Here is a 14,827-nt window from a genome sequence, read left to right on the forward strand (position 1 = left end):
GTCTGGGGATTTCTGGATGCATAGCAGGATAGTTTTAGAATGGCAGGTTTAATTTATATATTAAACCATATAAAATTAGTTTAATTAAGCAAATTTGGAATGGACTAAAAGGTTGTACAATTCATCCCTTCACAAATGTGCATGCAAAAAATCTATACACATCCATTCATGCTAAGACTTCTTACCTACAGCTCAGCTTTTGCTGGGAGATTTTCTGGCTGGAATGTACTATTTTCTCAGCGTCTCACAGGGATCAGCAGTTACATAAATTTCCTTGAATTGTCTTCAAAAACATATGACTGCTGACAGAATGCTATTATACATTCGCTTCCAGGTGACAACCATTCACTAATAGAATTTCTATCTCATAATAAAATACAGCTAGCTTAATAACAACAGTTGTTAGAAGCACATGATCAAGAACCACTTAGGGCAAATTATAAGATTTGTAATGTTACCTGAATGTGATAAAAAATTACTTCCTAATTATCATAATCAATTTCAAGATGTGAATGAGGACTTTTAGGGCCCAGAGAAGAAACACTGAAAATAACCCAAACTGTGGTTCATACTTGTAATCCCAGCACTTTGGGAGGCTGAGATAGGCATATTGCTTGAGCTCAGGAGTTCGAGACCTGCCTGAGCAACATAAGGAGACCCTCCCTGTCTCAATTAAAAAAAAAAAAAAAACACACACACACACAGAAAAAATTAGCCAGGCGTGGTGGCGCATGCCTGTAGTCCCCTCTACTCAGAAGGCTGAGGTGGAAGGATCGCTTAAGCCAGGGAGGCAGAGGTTACAGTGAGCCCTGATTTTACCACTGCACTCCAGCCTGGGCAACAAAGTGAGGCCCCATCTCAAAAAAAAAGAAAAAAAAAGAAAAGAACTCAGTCAATCCCCATTCATTGTGTATATAAGGAAAAAGGTCCCAAGAAAGGCACTGCTGGCAGGTGACAGAGCTAAGTAGAGAGGAAAGTACTTTCATCTCTTAGCTGAACTTTTTGCTTCATCCCCTAACTGTTCGCAGACACTGCGGGTTTAAGTCACCATTGACTACTCACTTGTGCCCATTTCTTTCTCCAGTCTTCAAGGCCATATCTGCTACTCTCCTTGAGCACCCATTTGTAGCACTTTAGGTAGGAAGGAATATCACAAAATGCAGTCCCATTTCCTCGGAACTCAGAGTCCATTTTAAAGAGCCAGCGCTGTATTTGCAGGTGATCAGTTATCAGCTGACTCAGCTGCTCTATCATCTGTGGGGCCGAAGACACAGCTACATTTAATACAGTTCATTTCCTGGGATTCCGCTGTACTTCTCATGTGTCTTTACTTCTAATGGTCAGTTCATTTGGTTATCTTCTAGTTATTAAGACAGATTAAAGAAGTTTAAAGGGATATAAATATGATGTGAAGAAACCATTAACCAGTGACACCAAAGACATGTTTAAAAGCAAGTCTTATTATGAGAAATTCTGAAATTATCATTTTGCTGGCTTTTGAAGGCAAAAGAAACAATCCCTGAATACCTGTAATTGAATCTTGATATTGTTTTCTTTCTTTTTCGGAGAATTATGCATTTACTTATTGATTCCTCAAATGATGTTTTAATTGTTTCAAGACTATAAAGAGTTATAGTCTTGAAAACTTTAACTGTTTGGGGATTTGTTGAGCTTTTCACTGCTATAAACTATAAAACATTTAATTTTTTCCTCATTAATGTACAAGAAATACATTTGTTTGGCTGGCCAATTGGCCGAGTTTAGTATATGTGTGATATAAACAAGTATATTATAGAAGAAGACAGATAAAGGTGATAAAACATTTGTGAAAGCAACCTTCCTGGAATACACACCTACTTGCCATTTTATTTGAAACATTTCCTCAAGAACTGGGCTCAAACACATGGAGTTTAAGGGACAGAACAGTACTCCAAGCTCAAGTATCAGAATAATGATGATGATGATCTCTAAGATAACTGAACTCTCAGTAGGAGACAGGCCTTTGGCTCATCTCAGTTCTGTGCATGAATTTTCTCATTTAATGCAATAATCTATGAGGTGGACTCAATTATTAGTTTTCTTTTATATGTAAATAAACTGAGGTTCCGCTAATTTAAATAACTTGCCCACAATCACACAGCACTGAGTAGCAGAGTAGGAATTCCATTCAAGTTGCTTTGACTCCAAAACCTATGCTCATTCCCTCTTCACTGTGCTGCCTATCCCAACCCACAGAGAGGTGGAGAAGGGTGAAGTCAGAAGAGGAGCAATAGAAGCCACTTTCCTTACAGTCAATAAGCCATTTGGGGTGAGTTTGAATCAGATAAAAGTCTATAGCAAGATGACTTAATTATAAGTAATACTCTCCTGGCAGAGCCTGGGAGAAAAATACCTCATTAGATTACAAAATGATTTTTCTGTCTTGTCTTCCTATCAGACTTTCCAGTCTCTGCTTCCCAGAAAGCAACAAAATAACACTAAGCATTTTGTCTCGCGAGCCCTCCCATGCCGTTCTTGGCTATGGTTTTCTGTACGGAAGGACTCTGTGACACTCTTATCCTCTTTTTTGATCAGTTCTCTTTGCCCACAATTTTTTTTTTTTTTAAACTAAAGAGTGTGAAAGGACTCATGGTTTACAGTTCTGTTGAGGTTTGGAGCTATCAGATTAAAGTTATTTTGATTAAAGGCCTGATCTGTTCTTCTGGGTTGTATCTGTCCAGCAAATCTTCCTGGGGATACTATACTACACGGCAGTGTGGAAGAGACAGCAAAATGGCCATACTTGGGTTCTCTGGAAACCTCATACAACTATGGGGTATTCAGTGAGGGTGAAAATTAAAATTATCTTAGCTCCCTAATTATCAAGTAGTTTGTATTGATAATTTGGGTGTTTAAATGACAGAACTCCGGTCTACAAACCATATGGTGATGAGCACAGCCTAGGAAGGCTTTTAAAATGTGCCTTCAAAGTTGTTTCCTTATTTCTCTAATGTGTTGAGAATATAGATTTTACATTTAATCATATTTTGCTGTATTATGATCACACTTTGCAGAAGTAGAAACGGTCTTTGGCCTGTTAACATCAGAGAAAATTCTTTTGCTAGTGTTAGTAAAGGTGTTCTGGCATAGATTTTTTTAAAATGGCATATTTAGATATATTATATATTTGGAGGTCTCAACTACTAACAGAATTATTATCTATTTCTTCCAAATCCTATTATTTGTTGCTTCTGAGAATCCTATAAATGGGCATCTGTTGATGGATCCCCTACAGTAATGAAAAGGATCAATAGTATTGTAAAGACTGCACCACTGGAAAGAATTATGTGCTATCTTTAAGTGAAAATTGAACAGTGCTTTAAAATAGCATCGCCATTTTTGATTATTTAACCAAAGCTGTCAATATTTCCCATGGAGCATGTTCCAGAAAGAGAACTTTTATAGTTACTTTATGGATCAAAACAGGAAATGCTCACTGTGTTCATGCTAGATTTAAACAAATTAATCCTAAACAAAATGACTTTATGCTATTTCTAAATATTTATCATTTTTCTGTTTCAGTCTATCTGTTCAAAGGATGTAATAAATTTTTTTAGCTGTGATTCGTTTTATCCTGGTAAAGAGCAGAAAAATAATTACTGCTAAAGTCCAACTGAAAGTCAGAAATACTTAATAACCTAAGTTAAAATAATTGCAGCTTTCTTTCACCAGCTTTAAGTTTATGATGCATATCGGTAAAAAGTCAGTGTTATTGATTCATCCCCATCTGTAGATTCAAAATGCTGACATGCTCAGATAGATTAGGTAGGGTAGTCACTATCTGGAAAAATCTCAGTGGAGTATTTTAATTCTTGATGACCTCAGATGTATGTTTTCCAAACAAGCAGAGTAGAACTCAGGTGAAATATTGGTTTATTGTTATACAATTTGCACATACCATAGGTCAAATGACATCTCTCAAATCTGATATGTCTCTAAGGAGGTTTTTAGTCATACTTCTGAATACTAGCACTAGAGGGAGATTTTACTGCATTAAATGTGCCTGCATCTTTAACTATAATCAACATACACAGTTCTGAAATATTTCATAGCAAAGATTGCCTGAGATTTCCTCAGTGAAGATGAAGGCAGACTCAATATAAATATTGCACATACATGTTAAAGTTTTGAAGGTTGTTTAATGTATAGTGCATGTGTGCAATAGTATCATTTAAAAATGTATTTCGCTTGTAATAAGTGTAACAGCCAGATAGATATTCTGCTGGGAAGCAGAGTCAAGCAATATGCCTTGTTATCTTCAAATTCCAGTGGTGGCTAATGACAATGGAAGTGATATAACAGCTCAGGGGGAGCCTCTCTGTTCCACTCCTGCTAAAATTGCCTGCGACTTTCCTAGGTTGTGATACCGTTAAGAGAAACCTCCTTCATGAGCCCATGAAAATTGCCCAAGAATACTCTAGCAAGAGTGAAATACTTGTGGGCAATTTAATAAGCTAATAGTATCTTCAAACTAATCTCTGCAAAGTATGATTTGTTGAAAGGCTAGATTTTTTAGCTCAGTGGCTGTGAGGTGCAGAGCATCACGATCAAGCAACTAAGAGTAGGAGGGGATCCCTAAATATCGTCCCTCACAAACTGACTCATTGTGCATGGTTCTCTGGTTTCCCAAGAAGTGGGTTGGGGGGATAATTTGTGATTGGCTCAGAGTAATGGTCAAGAGGTGTACTGAAACAGAGGTTAGGAAATGTTAACAGCCATTTGTCTTTTAATTTTCTCTATTATGAAAACAGATGGCAGTTAAATGGAAGAACACCTGCCAGGGCTAACTCAAAGAGAAAACGTTTCTAGTGGCTAATACATTTCTCCTAATGTTTTAGGCCCTGACTATCTGCTAGAAGAATGCATAGCCACACAGTTGGTCCAAGGCAAAACCAAAAACAGATAGTTTTATTCCTGGAGCTGTCTTACTTCCCCAGCTTTATTCCTGGAGCTGCCTTACTTCCCCTTTCTGAGATCTTTCCCCTCCTCCCTTTAGATCGCTTCCTGAAGAGCGAAGGAAGTCTGCAGCCCTCTGTTCACAGGCCCTCTGCAATCTGACCCAGTGGGGAGGATCACTCACTGGAGTTTTCCAAACCCACTGCTTTTAGCGAAAACTGACTCTCCTATTTCTTAGGATCCTATTTAATGACTGGCTGATATGATGATGAATTAATCCATGTTAAAGCATTAAACATTGATAGCAGATTAGTCCAAATGATATATACATTTTAACAGTGCTTATTCCAAATGAGTAAAGGGTTTGGAAATTCCAGCAATTTCTGCAAGACTAACAGGAAAATACTTTAAAACACAAAGTTCTAAAGTAGATTCCCTGAGGCCGGGCGTAGTTCTTCACGCTGGCAATCCCAGCACTTTGGGAGGCTGAGGTGGGCAGATCACTAGAGGTCAGGAGTTCGAGACCAGCCTGGTCAACATGGTGAAACCCCTCTCTACTAAAAATACAAAAATTAGCCGGAAATCACTGAACCCGGGAGGTGGAGGTTGCAGTGAGCCCAGATCACACCACTGCACTCCAGCCTGGATGACAGAGTGAGACTCCATCTCAGAAATAAATAAATAAAATAGATTCCCTCAAATCAACTCAACTATTCCACCTATCCTTCATTGGGTAGAGCTGGCTCCAGAAGACTTGGAAGTTGTCCAAGATCAAGAGGATGTTTCAAATATTTGAACAGAGCTTCACTTGTCCACCCCACATACCTGTTGCTGACTATAAATGTCATCTATTCCAGGAGGAACTGCCACATTGGCACTGTCAAAGACACGTTTGCCTCCAGATTTGGTACTATAAAGATGAGCCAGTTCAGGCTCAGAGCCCAGGATGGGTATGTCTAACATATCGGCCACGGCTAAATCATCTCTGTGGAGGAGCCCGCTGACGATGTAGGCCTCTGTTCCTCGGATGAGATTTTTTATTCTTTTGATTGCCTTGGGACTGTACATCAGGTGAGTGGCCAGGCACATATGATGCTTCTGGGGGAAGATCATATTATTATTGTTAAAAAGTGTCCTTTTTTCTAGTCCATACACCTAATTTATAATGTTGCACCTAATAAATACATTATTAATAGCAGGCTGGGTTATGACCTATCCTGTTGTTTAGCAGTTTAAATTGATAAAAGCTGTTGGGGTGAGGTTCCGTAATCGCTCACATCTTTAGTGTGTTGGAAATAGGCTCACTGGGAATAGAACTAATTACTACACATCTGTATTTATTTGATCCACGTGGAATTATCCTTCTGTCAGAAGGAAAAGAGGCTGGCGGCCTTTGGGTAATAGTGATTCATCTCTGCAACACTTCTGGCATGGTTTAACACTAAAGTGTCTGGAAAATCAATACAAAAAATGAAGAAAAAAGCCCCATAGCATTCTTTACTATATAGATTCCTACTCTGGCAACTGTTTAAATGCTTGAGTAGAAAAAAGGCACTTGACCTGACACCCTCCTTCCAAAATTCTACTACTAAATCTGCTTCAGATAACATGCACTTTTATAATGATTATCATGGTTCTAGGCAACAACTCTGGAAAGGATTCACAAATAGAAAATAATTGAAAATTTCAGCAAGACTCAAATTCATTTTTCAGTGAAAACCTCTTTTTGTTTTATTTTTGACTAGTTAGACCCAGCTCAGCAATACATGTGACTGTCTTATTCAATTAAATAAATAATTCTAGCTAGTCTAATGGGGGCAGAGGAAACAGCTAGATGGTCAGCATACACCAAAACTAACACAATCATGTTTCTGCTTTCGAGAGGTGGGGAACGAATAAAAGTTAACACATAACTGAGACGGGGCAGAGAAGGGCCCTAAGGATCTGCCGAGCCCTCGAGAGGCATGCTGGTGGGGAGAGTTGGAAAGGCAAATACACATTCTCCTTGTGCCTCCGTTTCCTCATCTGTAAAATGAGAGTAATAATAGTATCTACCTCATAAGGATGCTGTAAGGATTAAATGAGATAATGTATGTAAATTACTTATAACAGTGCCTTGGATACAATAAAGACTTAATGAATGTTAGCTGGTACTATTATTACGAAAGAGGTTGGGGTTGAGGTGAATTCTGAAGGATGGGTGAGATTTTATCAGGTGAAGATGGGCATGGGAAAGACATTACCTAAGGATAGAATAAAATAATCCAAGATTGTTTTCCTCCCTCTAGAGAAGAGGGCAGCATGGCACACAGGAAAGTGATGGGGCTTTAAAGTGAAACAGGTCTGGCTTTGAATCCAGCTCTGTCACTTATAAGCTCCATTAATGTAGGCAAGTAACTTAGACCCCCCCTGAGCTTGTTTCTTCACCTGTTAAATAAGAATAAAAATTACCCATTTGTTGGGGTTGCTCTAAGGCTTTTAAAATAAGATCACAAATGTAAAATTCCTAGTATAATACACAGCATTGATGCTCAACAAATGGTAATAATTATTTTTATAGAGAAAACCCTCTTAAAAATAAAGTCAGGTTAGGTGTCGTGGCTCACACCTGTAATCCCAGTACTTTGGGAGGCCATGGCAGGCAGATCACTTGAGCCCAGGACTTTGAGACCAGCCTGGGCAATGTGGCAAAACCCCCTATCTACAAAAAAATTAGCCAGGTACGTGGTGGTACACACCTGTGGTCCCAGCTACTCAAAGGCTGAGGCAGGAGAATCGCTTGAGCCAGGGAGATCAAGGCTGCAGTGAACCAAGATCATGCCACTGCACTCCGGCCTGTGTGACACAGTAAGACCCTGTCTCAAAAAAATAAAAAATAAAGTCATTAAAATGTTACACAATTAATATAATGTAAAAGTGCCAGAGTCTCAAGGGAGTTGAAGGGATTTTATAGACTAGCATCTACTACCCCAATTCTAGTGAAAAATTGTCTACTTACTGCAGCATAAAAACATGGAGAAATGCTAAGTGATTGTTTCAAGGAATATCAGATGCACCAGTTTGCAGACTGTAGTGATTGTTTCAAGGAATATCAGATGCACCAGTTTGCAGATTGTCAGAGAGTATAATTCCTGATCATTCCTGAGTATAGGAGAAAGAGAACTGGACTGGGGAGAACACCTGCATTTCAGTCTGAATTTGTGACTTGCTAGGTGATTTAGAAAACTCAACCTTTCTGAGTCTGTTTCTCATATTCAAATGGGGGGTTGGATGAGAAGTCTCTAGGGTCCTTCCAGCTCTGAAATAACTTTCCCTTTAAAACAAGAGCTCTTTTGGACTTACTGCTTAATGGGTACAGAGTTTCTTCTTGGGATGATAAAAAGTTCTGAAATTGATAGTGGCAATGGTTGTACAACAATGTGAATGTACTTAATGCCACCAAACTGTACATTTAAAAATGGTTAAAATGGTAAATTTTGTGTTATATATAATTTACCACAATTTTAAAAGGCAAAAAACAGCTCCTCTGAGACGAGGATTTACATGATTTCCCCTATTGGGCCCTTCCTCCAGATTAGGTGTTCTATTCCAAGTTCCTTAGATCTACGCAATATGCCTTTTCTACCGTAATTTTAAATCCTTTTTTTTTTTTTTGGTAGAAGCAGGGACAGAGTCTTACTCTGTCACCCAGGCTGGAGTGCAGCGGTGCAAACACGGCTCCCTGCAGCCTCGACCTCCCAGGCTCAAGCGATCCTCCCATCTTAGCCCCTCAACTATAGGCGTGTGCCACCATGCCCGGCTAAATTTTGTATTTTTTGTAGAGACCGAGTTTTGTCATGTTGCCTGACATGGCAGGCTAGGTCGCAAACTCCTGAGCTCAAGCGATCCACCTACCTTGGCCTCCCAAAATGCTGAGATTACAGGTGTGAGCCACTGCACCTGGCCTTAAATCCATTGAAAAAACATACTTCTGAGAATGCAGTTCTAGGAAACCCAATGTTCCATTTGACAATGGCCAGTGATAACACCTGGCAGGTTTGTGTTTTCCATCTGGTTAGTCACTGTCTTTCTTCCTTGTTTATTTCACTATTTTCTTTTTCCCGTAAATTATTCCAATGAAGACATGTAAAAAAATTGAACTAAATAGGTGACTTGAGTTACGATGTCTGTGGTGAGCTTTTCAGGGCACCCAGAAGAGGATTCCAAGGCAGCAATCTTTTCATGGTAAGTTCACAAGATCAAAGCCTTTGACGTGATCTCTCGTTTGATCCATGTGACATTGAATCAATTAGCTATCCCTATTTTGGAGATGGGAAAATTAAGCCTCAAGTGATTTGCTCAGTCACACAGCTAGTAAACAGCAGAAGCAGGATTCAAACCCCGCTAACACAGTTGACATGCCACTGCTGCCACAAGTTCCTTATTTTATCGAGTGAGTAGTAAAGACCTGGTGGGTTTTTGAGATGTGAAGGAGGATGGCAGATGCAGCAATAGAACCTAATGTTAACATTCTGAGCACATTTCCAGCCAGGATGGAGTTCCATCTCCTCTAGGTTTGCTTGTTTCTATTGGCAAGTACTCTACCCGACTCAGTATTATAGTCATCTGCGGGCATGCCCTAGACTCCAGGCAAGATGCTGCCACAGTATTGTGTTCTATATGTGTTTAATACAGATTTAAATGTGAATGAGTGATGGCAAAGGATGTATCACTAATCACAGGTCTTGTATGACCATTTGGAGAACATCAGTATCATCAGATCCAGGCAATGGATTGACACAGATGACAACATCTAAAATGTTTCTAGTTCCATTGAATTATAGCGACATTTAATTTATCACCACTGATTTTTTTTTGACCTGAGATAAAAGGTAGTTGTTTAGGATGTCTTCATAAACACTGAAATGTCTAAAAATAGACATAATGACTTTTATAAAGAGCACATTTTACCATTACAAATTCAAGAATCATATAGTAACTTGGAGAGATGTACAAACAGATTTTTGGCATGCTTTAAAAAATCTCATAGCCATCCATTTAAATGAAAATCAGCACTGATACAATTTCTCAAACCCATTAAAAACAAATGAAGCAATCACCAAACATGAACAATAACTGATTTGAAAGTAAGAATTTAATTTTTGCATTTTTAAAAAGTTGATTGCTTATGAGTAATTACTCAAATAATTTAAACTTGAGCTATGAGGAGAACTATTAAGTACTTAAAACCTTGCCTGTTTGTTTCTACTCATAAAGATGTAAATCAATACTATGTGCATCTGTGAGTGCCTGTCTCCTGCTTAGAAGCCAAATAGTGGACTAGCAAGGGTACAGTTCTCAGGTAATAGGATGATAGAGTTGAAGATGACTCTGAAATGATCTAATCCAGGATCTCATTTTATAGATGAGGACCAGAGGACCAGAGAGGTAAGGGGGCTTGCCCAAGGCCCCAGGTCATCCTGGAGCAAGGCAGTCATTCCAACTCATGATACTGCTCTGGGGTAGAGAGATTGTGGTTCACACTCTGGCCTTACTAGTAACCTTGGATTAGAAACGGAGTATTGGTTTCCTCAGCCATAAAGACAGATGGATAAAAAGAGCTATCTTTCCATCTTGATGCATTATTCTGAGAATCAAATGAGAAACTGGGCTGGGCATGGTGGCTCACGCCTGTAACCCCAGCACTTTGGGAGGCCGAGGCAGGCGGATCACTTGAGGTCAGGAGTTCGAGACCAGCCTGGCCAACATAGTGAAACCCCGTCTCTACTAAAAATACAAAAATCAGCTGGGAGTGGTAGCACATGCCTGTAATCCCGGCTATTCAGGAGGCTGAGGCAGGAGAATTACTTGAACCTGGGAGGCGAAGGTTGCAGTCACCTGAGATTGCACCACTGCATTCCAGCCTGGGTGACAGAGTGAGACTCTGCCGTCTCAAAAAAAAAAAAAAAAAAAAGAAAGAAAAGAAACTGTATGCTAAGAATTTGAAAAATGTTAATTTTCTCACTTTTTTTCTCCCCAATCTAGTGACCCTTCCCCATTCTATGCCTCTTTAATGTATATGGGCATTTCAGATGTGCAGAAACTCCTTACTAATAGCTAGCAGCCATTAGATCAATTTTCTGGCTGGAGAAAATCAGGAATTTAACTATACACTAATGGTAGTTCTTTTTCTTCCTTGCACCCTAATGTCCATAGTAACTGTGTCAGTGAGGCCAAGCAATAACTAGGAAGCACCAAAGAAATTCTTACATTGGTGGAGGATATTGGAAGGTTCCCAAGAATGTACGTAAGTGGCAGTGATTTGCCACTTGTCCTTTCTTTTGCTTCCCCAGCCCCTGTCCTTGCCTTCCTCTTTCACAGCCAAAAGTGCCAATGAAACAAAACTGAGCAGAGGGTTTTTAAAGGAATACTGAGGCGTCCAGTTATGAAAAAATAAAATGTTCATTTTGGTAGAAAAGAATAAATCCTGACAACAATTCAGTGAGTATCAGCAAAGTAGAAATGCTATCGAAACTCTCCCCAGTCCTGGCAAGCCTTTCCTTAGGTCCCTCCCCCAACCCCCCCTGTTTTTTTGGTCAAATCATGGTACATCTGAAGTGTTAACGGGTAGTCACCCACACATAGATGTTCCCTATGTATAGCATGCAATCACTTTGGCAACAGAGAGACAGTTGACTTTGGTGCATTTCAATTGTAAATGAAAACAGCTATCTTTAATTACACCAAAAAAGTCTCCTCAAAAATGCATAGTCCATTAGGTATTAAACTGTTATCTGGTTAACATGGAAAGTTCAAATTCTTGTTAAAATGTAGATAAATTCGTTTTAAGCCATCTTTTGTACTGCCTTATTCTAGAACGCTGCCTTTATCATTCCATGAATTTCCCAAAGGCTCTTGTCTAGGAATAGGATTCCACTCAGAATTCATTCCATTCACTAAAAAATCAGCACAATTAAAAAAAAAAAAAAAACCTGAACATTTTTCATTAGGAACCATCTGATATGGTAAATCAAGCCAAATTCCCCTCAGGGGAAAAAAACATGGAGTACCTGTGTGGATCAGAAAAGAGAGGGTCTGGTCTAGTTCTGCTCCTAACTAGTTTTGTGACTGTGGGCAGGCCCAGCCTTTCTCTGCCTTAGTGTCCTCCACACAAAATTAAGAAAAAGGAATGGTGCATGTTATAAATCCACCTACTTGATGGTACCACCTAGTAACTGGAATTAGGCTACGACTACAGAGAAACTGGGCAGGGGTAGCTCCACTGAGTCTGAAAGTTAAACTGGAATATTTATTTCCTACAGACCAACTAGTAGTCTAATCAGTAAAGCTGTTACACTTGCAATAATATTTCACTGATGTGTACCAGAGCATTGCAAGTTATAAAATTTCCAATTTAATTTTACTGCATCCCTGAAACCGTAGTAATTAGAAGACAAACTCACGGGGAAGATGTTTACAGCTTCAGGGGTGATAATTTTGATCCTGTCCTGCAGGTCACTTCTGTCCTCAAGGTTCCCCGATTTGACGGCTGCATGTAGACTTAGGATTTGTTTGTAATACAGCACTAACTCATCATTCATATGATGGGAGCAGATGTAGATGACATTCACATTGGCATCTAAAAACAACAGGCACAATGTTAATTACTGGTGTGAAGGTAAATGACATTATGAACTCTGGCATCCGACTGATGTTGTGCAGTTTAAAATAAAGAGCATATCCAAAACCCATGTTGAGGTTAATTTAGATTGCTTTTGTACTATCTGAGCAATCTAACTGGCTTTTTTACAGTTCGGCATTTCTCTAAAGAAAATATAAATAACACCACCACCAAAAAAAATAGATGCAATGATTCCTTCAGAAGGAGGGCTGTGAGATACCTTGGAAATGTACTTTCAAATAATACATAGGGATTTAGCCATACAACTCCCATTAACATCAACAGGAATTGCATACTGCTTTAAAAATTTATTCCATTAACTTCAGTAAATTATAAAACAGAGCTATTAACTTTACAAAGCTGATGAAATTGCAATTTCTTATTCTGTATGGACTTGACAGGGCCAATTCAGGGAATGTCCTGTTCAAATAAATGGTCTGATTATAATCATAGCAATGATTATTTCAGGAAACCAGCCTTTCCCCTGCTTGATTCCCAAAGAGGAGTATATTACTTAAAAAGCAGGTTTTGTGATTTTTGGTTTAAAGGTAACACTGCCTTAATTTAACTTTTCTCCTTCTTAAGATGTGCTTCTTACATGTAACATCACAAGAAACCCTAATTAAATATCCCATCCAAATGGAATAGTGAAATGAGAGTATCCACTCCATGCTGCAGAATATTTCAGGGAGTATGAATAGGAAATCAGCAGTCAATGAAGTCATTCATTTGTTCATCCATTCATTCACAAAATAGCTGACTGGTCTGTAGGGGCAAAGCCCTGGGCTAAACGTGGAGGGAAATACAGCAATCATTGTGGGCACGATGAAGCACGCAGACCAGGTACTTAAAGAAGTTCAGAGGAGGGAGCACTGTAAACGTTTTCTTAGGCAAGTAGGGCAAAGAGGGGATTTTAAGATTCCTCTGATTGGTTTGGCAGAGTATATATACAGAGCATAGACTGATTAAATTCTAGGTATTTAACCTTTCTAAGCATTCATTTCTTCATCTGTAAAAAGGGGAATACAACCACCTGGGGCGTATTGTTTTAGACACTATTAAATGAGTGAAGATATAGAAAGTATATGGTGCAGCATCTGGCACATAGTAAGTGCTCAAGAAACAGCACGGGTGTGTGAATGTGCTCCTGGCCCACCCTGACTAGGCTGGCCAGGCCAACAGTGACTCCCCAGCTGCCCCCACACCTACGTTCTTTTTTTTTTTTGAGACAGAGTCTCGCTGTGTCTGAGACAGAGTCTCGCTGTGTCTCTCAGGCTGGAGTGCGGTGGCGTGATCTCGGCTCACTGCAAGCTCCGCCTTCCGGGTTCACGCCTTTCTCCTGCCTCAGCCTCCCGAGTAGCTGGGACTACAGGCGCCCACAACCACGCCCGGCTACTTTTTTGTATTTTTAGTAGAGACGGGGTTTCACCGTGTTAGCCAGGATGGTCTCGATCTCCTCACCCCGTGATCTGCCCGCCTCGGCCTCCCAAAGTGCTGGGATTACAGGCGTGAGCCACTGCGCCCGGCTCCCTACGTTCCTTTTGATCAGTGCCTCAAGATTTAACATGAAGTAGTGTCCTCTGTGTTCTATCCTATTGTTTCCAATCTATTAATCTTGTCTCTCCAAGCTCCTTAAAGGCAATGTTTGTACTATTTCTTATATTCCCCCAAGCCCTGGCACAGTGTGGAATATGTAGGAGTCACTCAATAAACACTTGTGAACTGACTGAAGGGATTATGGAGAGATTTGCAAAGTTGAGAAAGTCTTTTATGCCTAGACGCAAGGCATACAAGAGAAATCTCCCTCTCCAGAGACCTAGAAAGGGTGTTTTCTGCACTGGCGCAGTGCTAGGCCCACAGCAGGTGCTGCATACATGTGAATATTTAGGTGGCTCCCATTTAATTTTGAAGCATAAACCTCAAAATAAATTAACTGAGAAGACAGTAAGTAAATAACTTGCATCCAATTGCTGAATCATCAAATTAGTCATCCGAAGTCTTGTGTTTTGAAGAAGAGACTAGCGTCTAACCAAATTACAATAGAGGTTTTAAAAATCAAATGAATGAGTTTTTTTAAGTATGAAAGAATAGGGCAGAAAAACAACAGAAATAGCTTACAGACTGTAGCAGACGAAAAGCAAATTTTTTCTTGGGAAGAAATTTCTAGGTTACAAATGATAAAAGGAATCATGTTGCCAATTTCACCTTTCCTGTTCATTTCTGGCAAAGGAA

General features: G+C 39.5%; 1 protein-coding gene across 6 annotated transcripts in view; it reads right to left on the minus strand.

The window, feature by feature from the left end:
• IQCH (IQ motif containing H) overlaps positions 1-14,827 on the minus strand; it is a 257,954-nt gene that overhangs the window by 97,585 nt on the left and 145,542 nt on the right. For 2 of the 6 annotated variants that reach the window (XM_009210477.3, XM_017961631.2), the window contains exons 13-15: positions 12,378-12,553; positions 5,761-6,033; positions 1,063-1,254 (exon numbers count right to left, since the gene is read on the minus strand). In XM_009210477.3, the coding sequence (XP_009208741.2) occupies positions 1,063-1,254; positions 5,761-6,033; positions 12,378-12,553 (641 nt within the window). The remainder of the gene's footprint in view (positions 1-1,062; positions 1,255-5,760; positions 6,034-12,377; positions 12,554-14,827) is intronic. The other 4 variants (XM_009210478.3, XM_017961632.2, XM_031668549.1 and 1 more) reach the window with 2 other exon arrangements.

Source organism: Papio anubis, chromosome 7 (genome assembly GCF_008728515.1).
Source record: "Papio anubis isolate 15944 chromosome 7, Panubis1.0, whole genome shotgun sequence".
NCBI classification, from domain to species: Eukaryota; Metazoa; Chordata; class Mammalia; order Primates; family Cercopithecidae; genus Papio; species Papio anubis.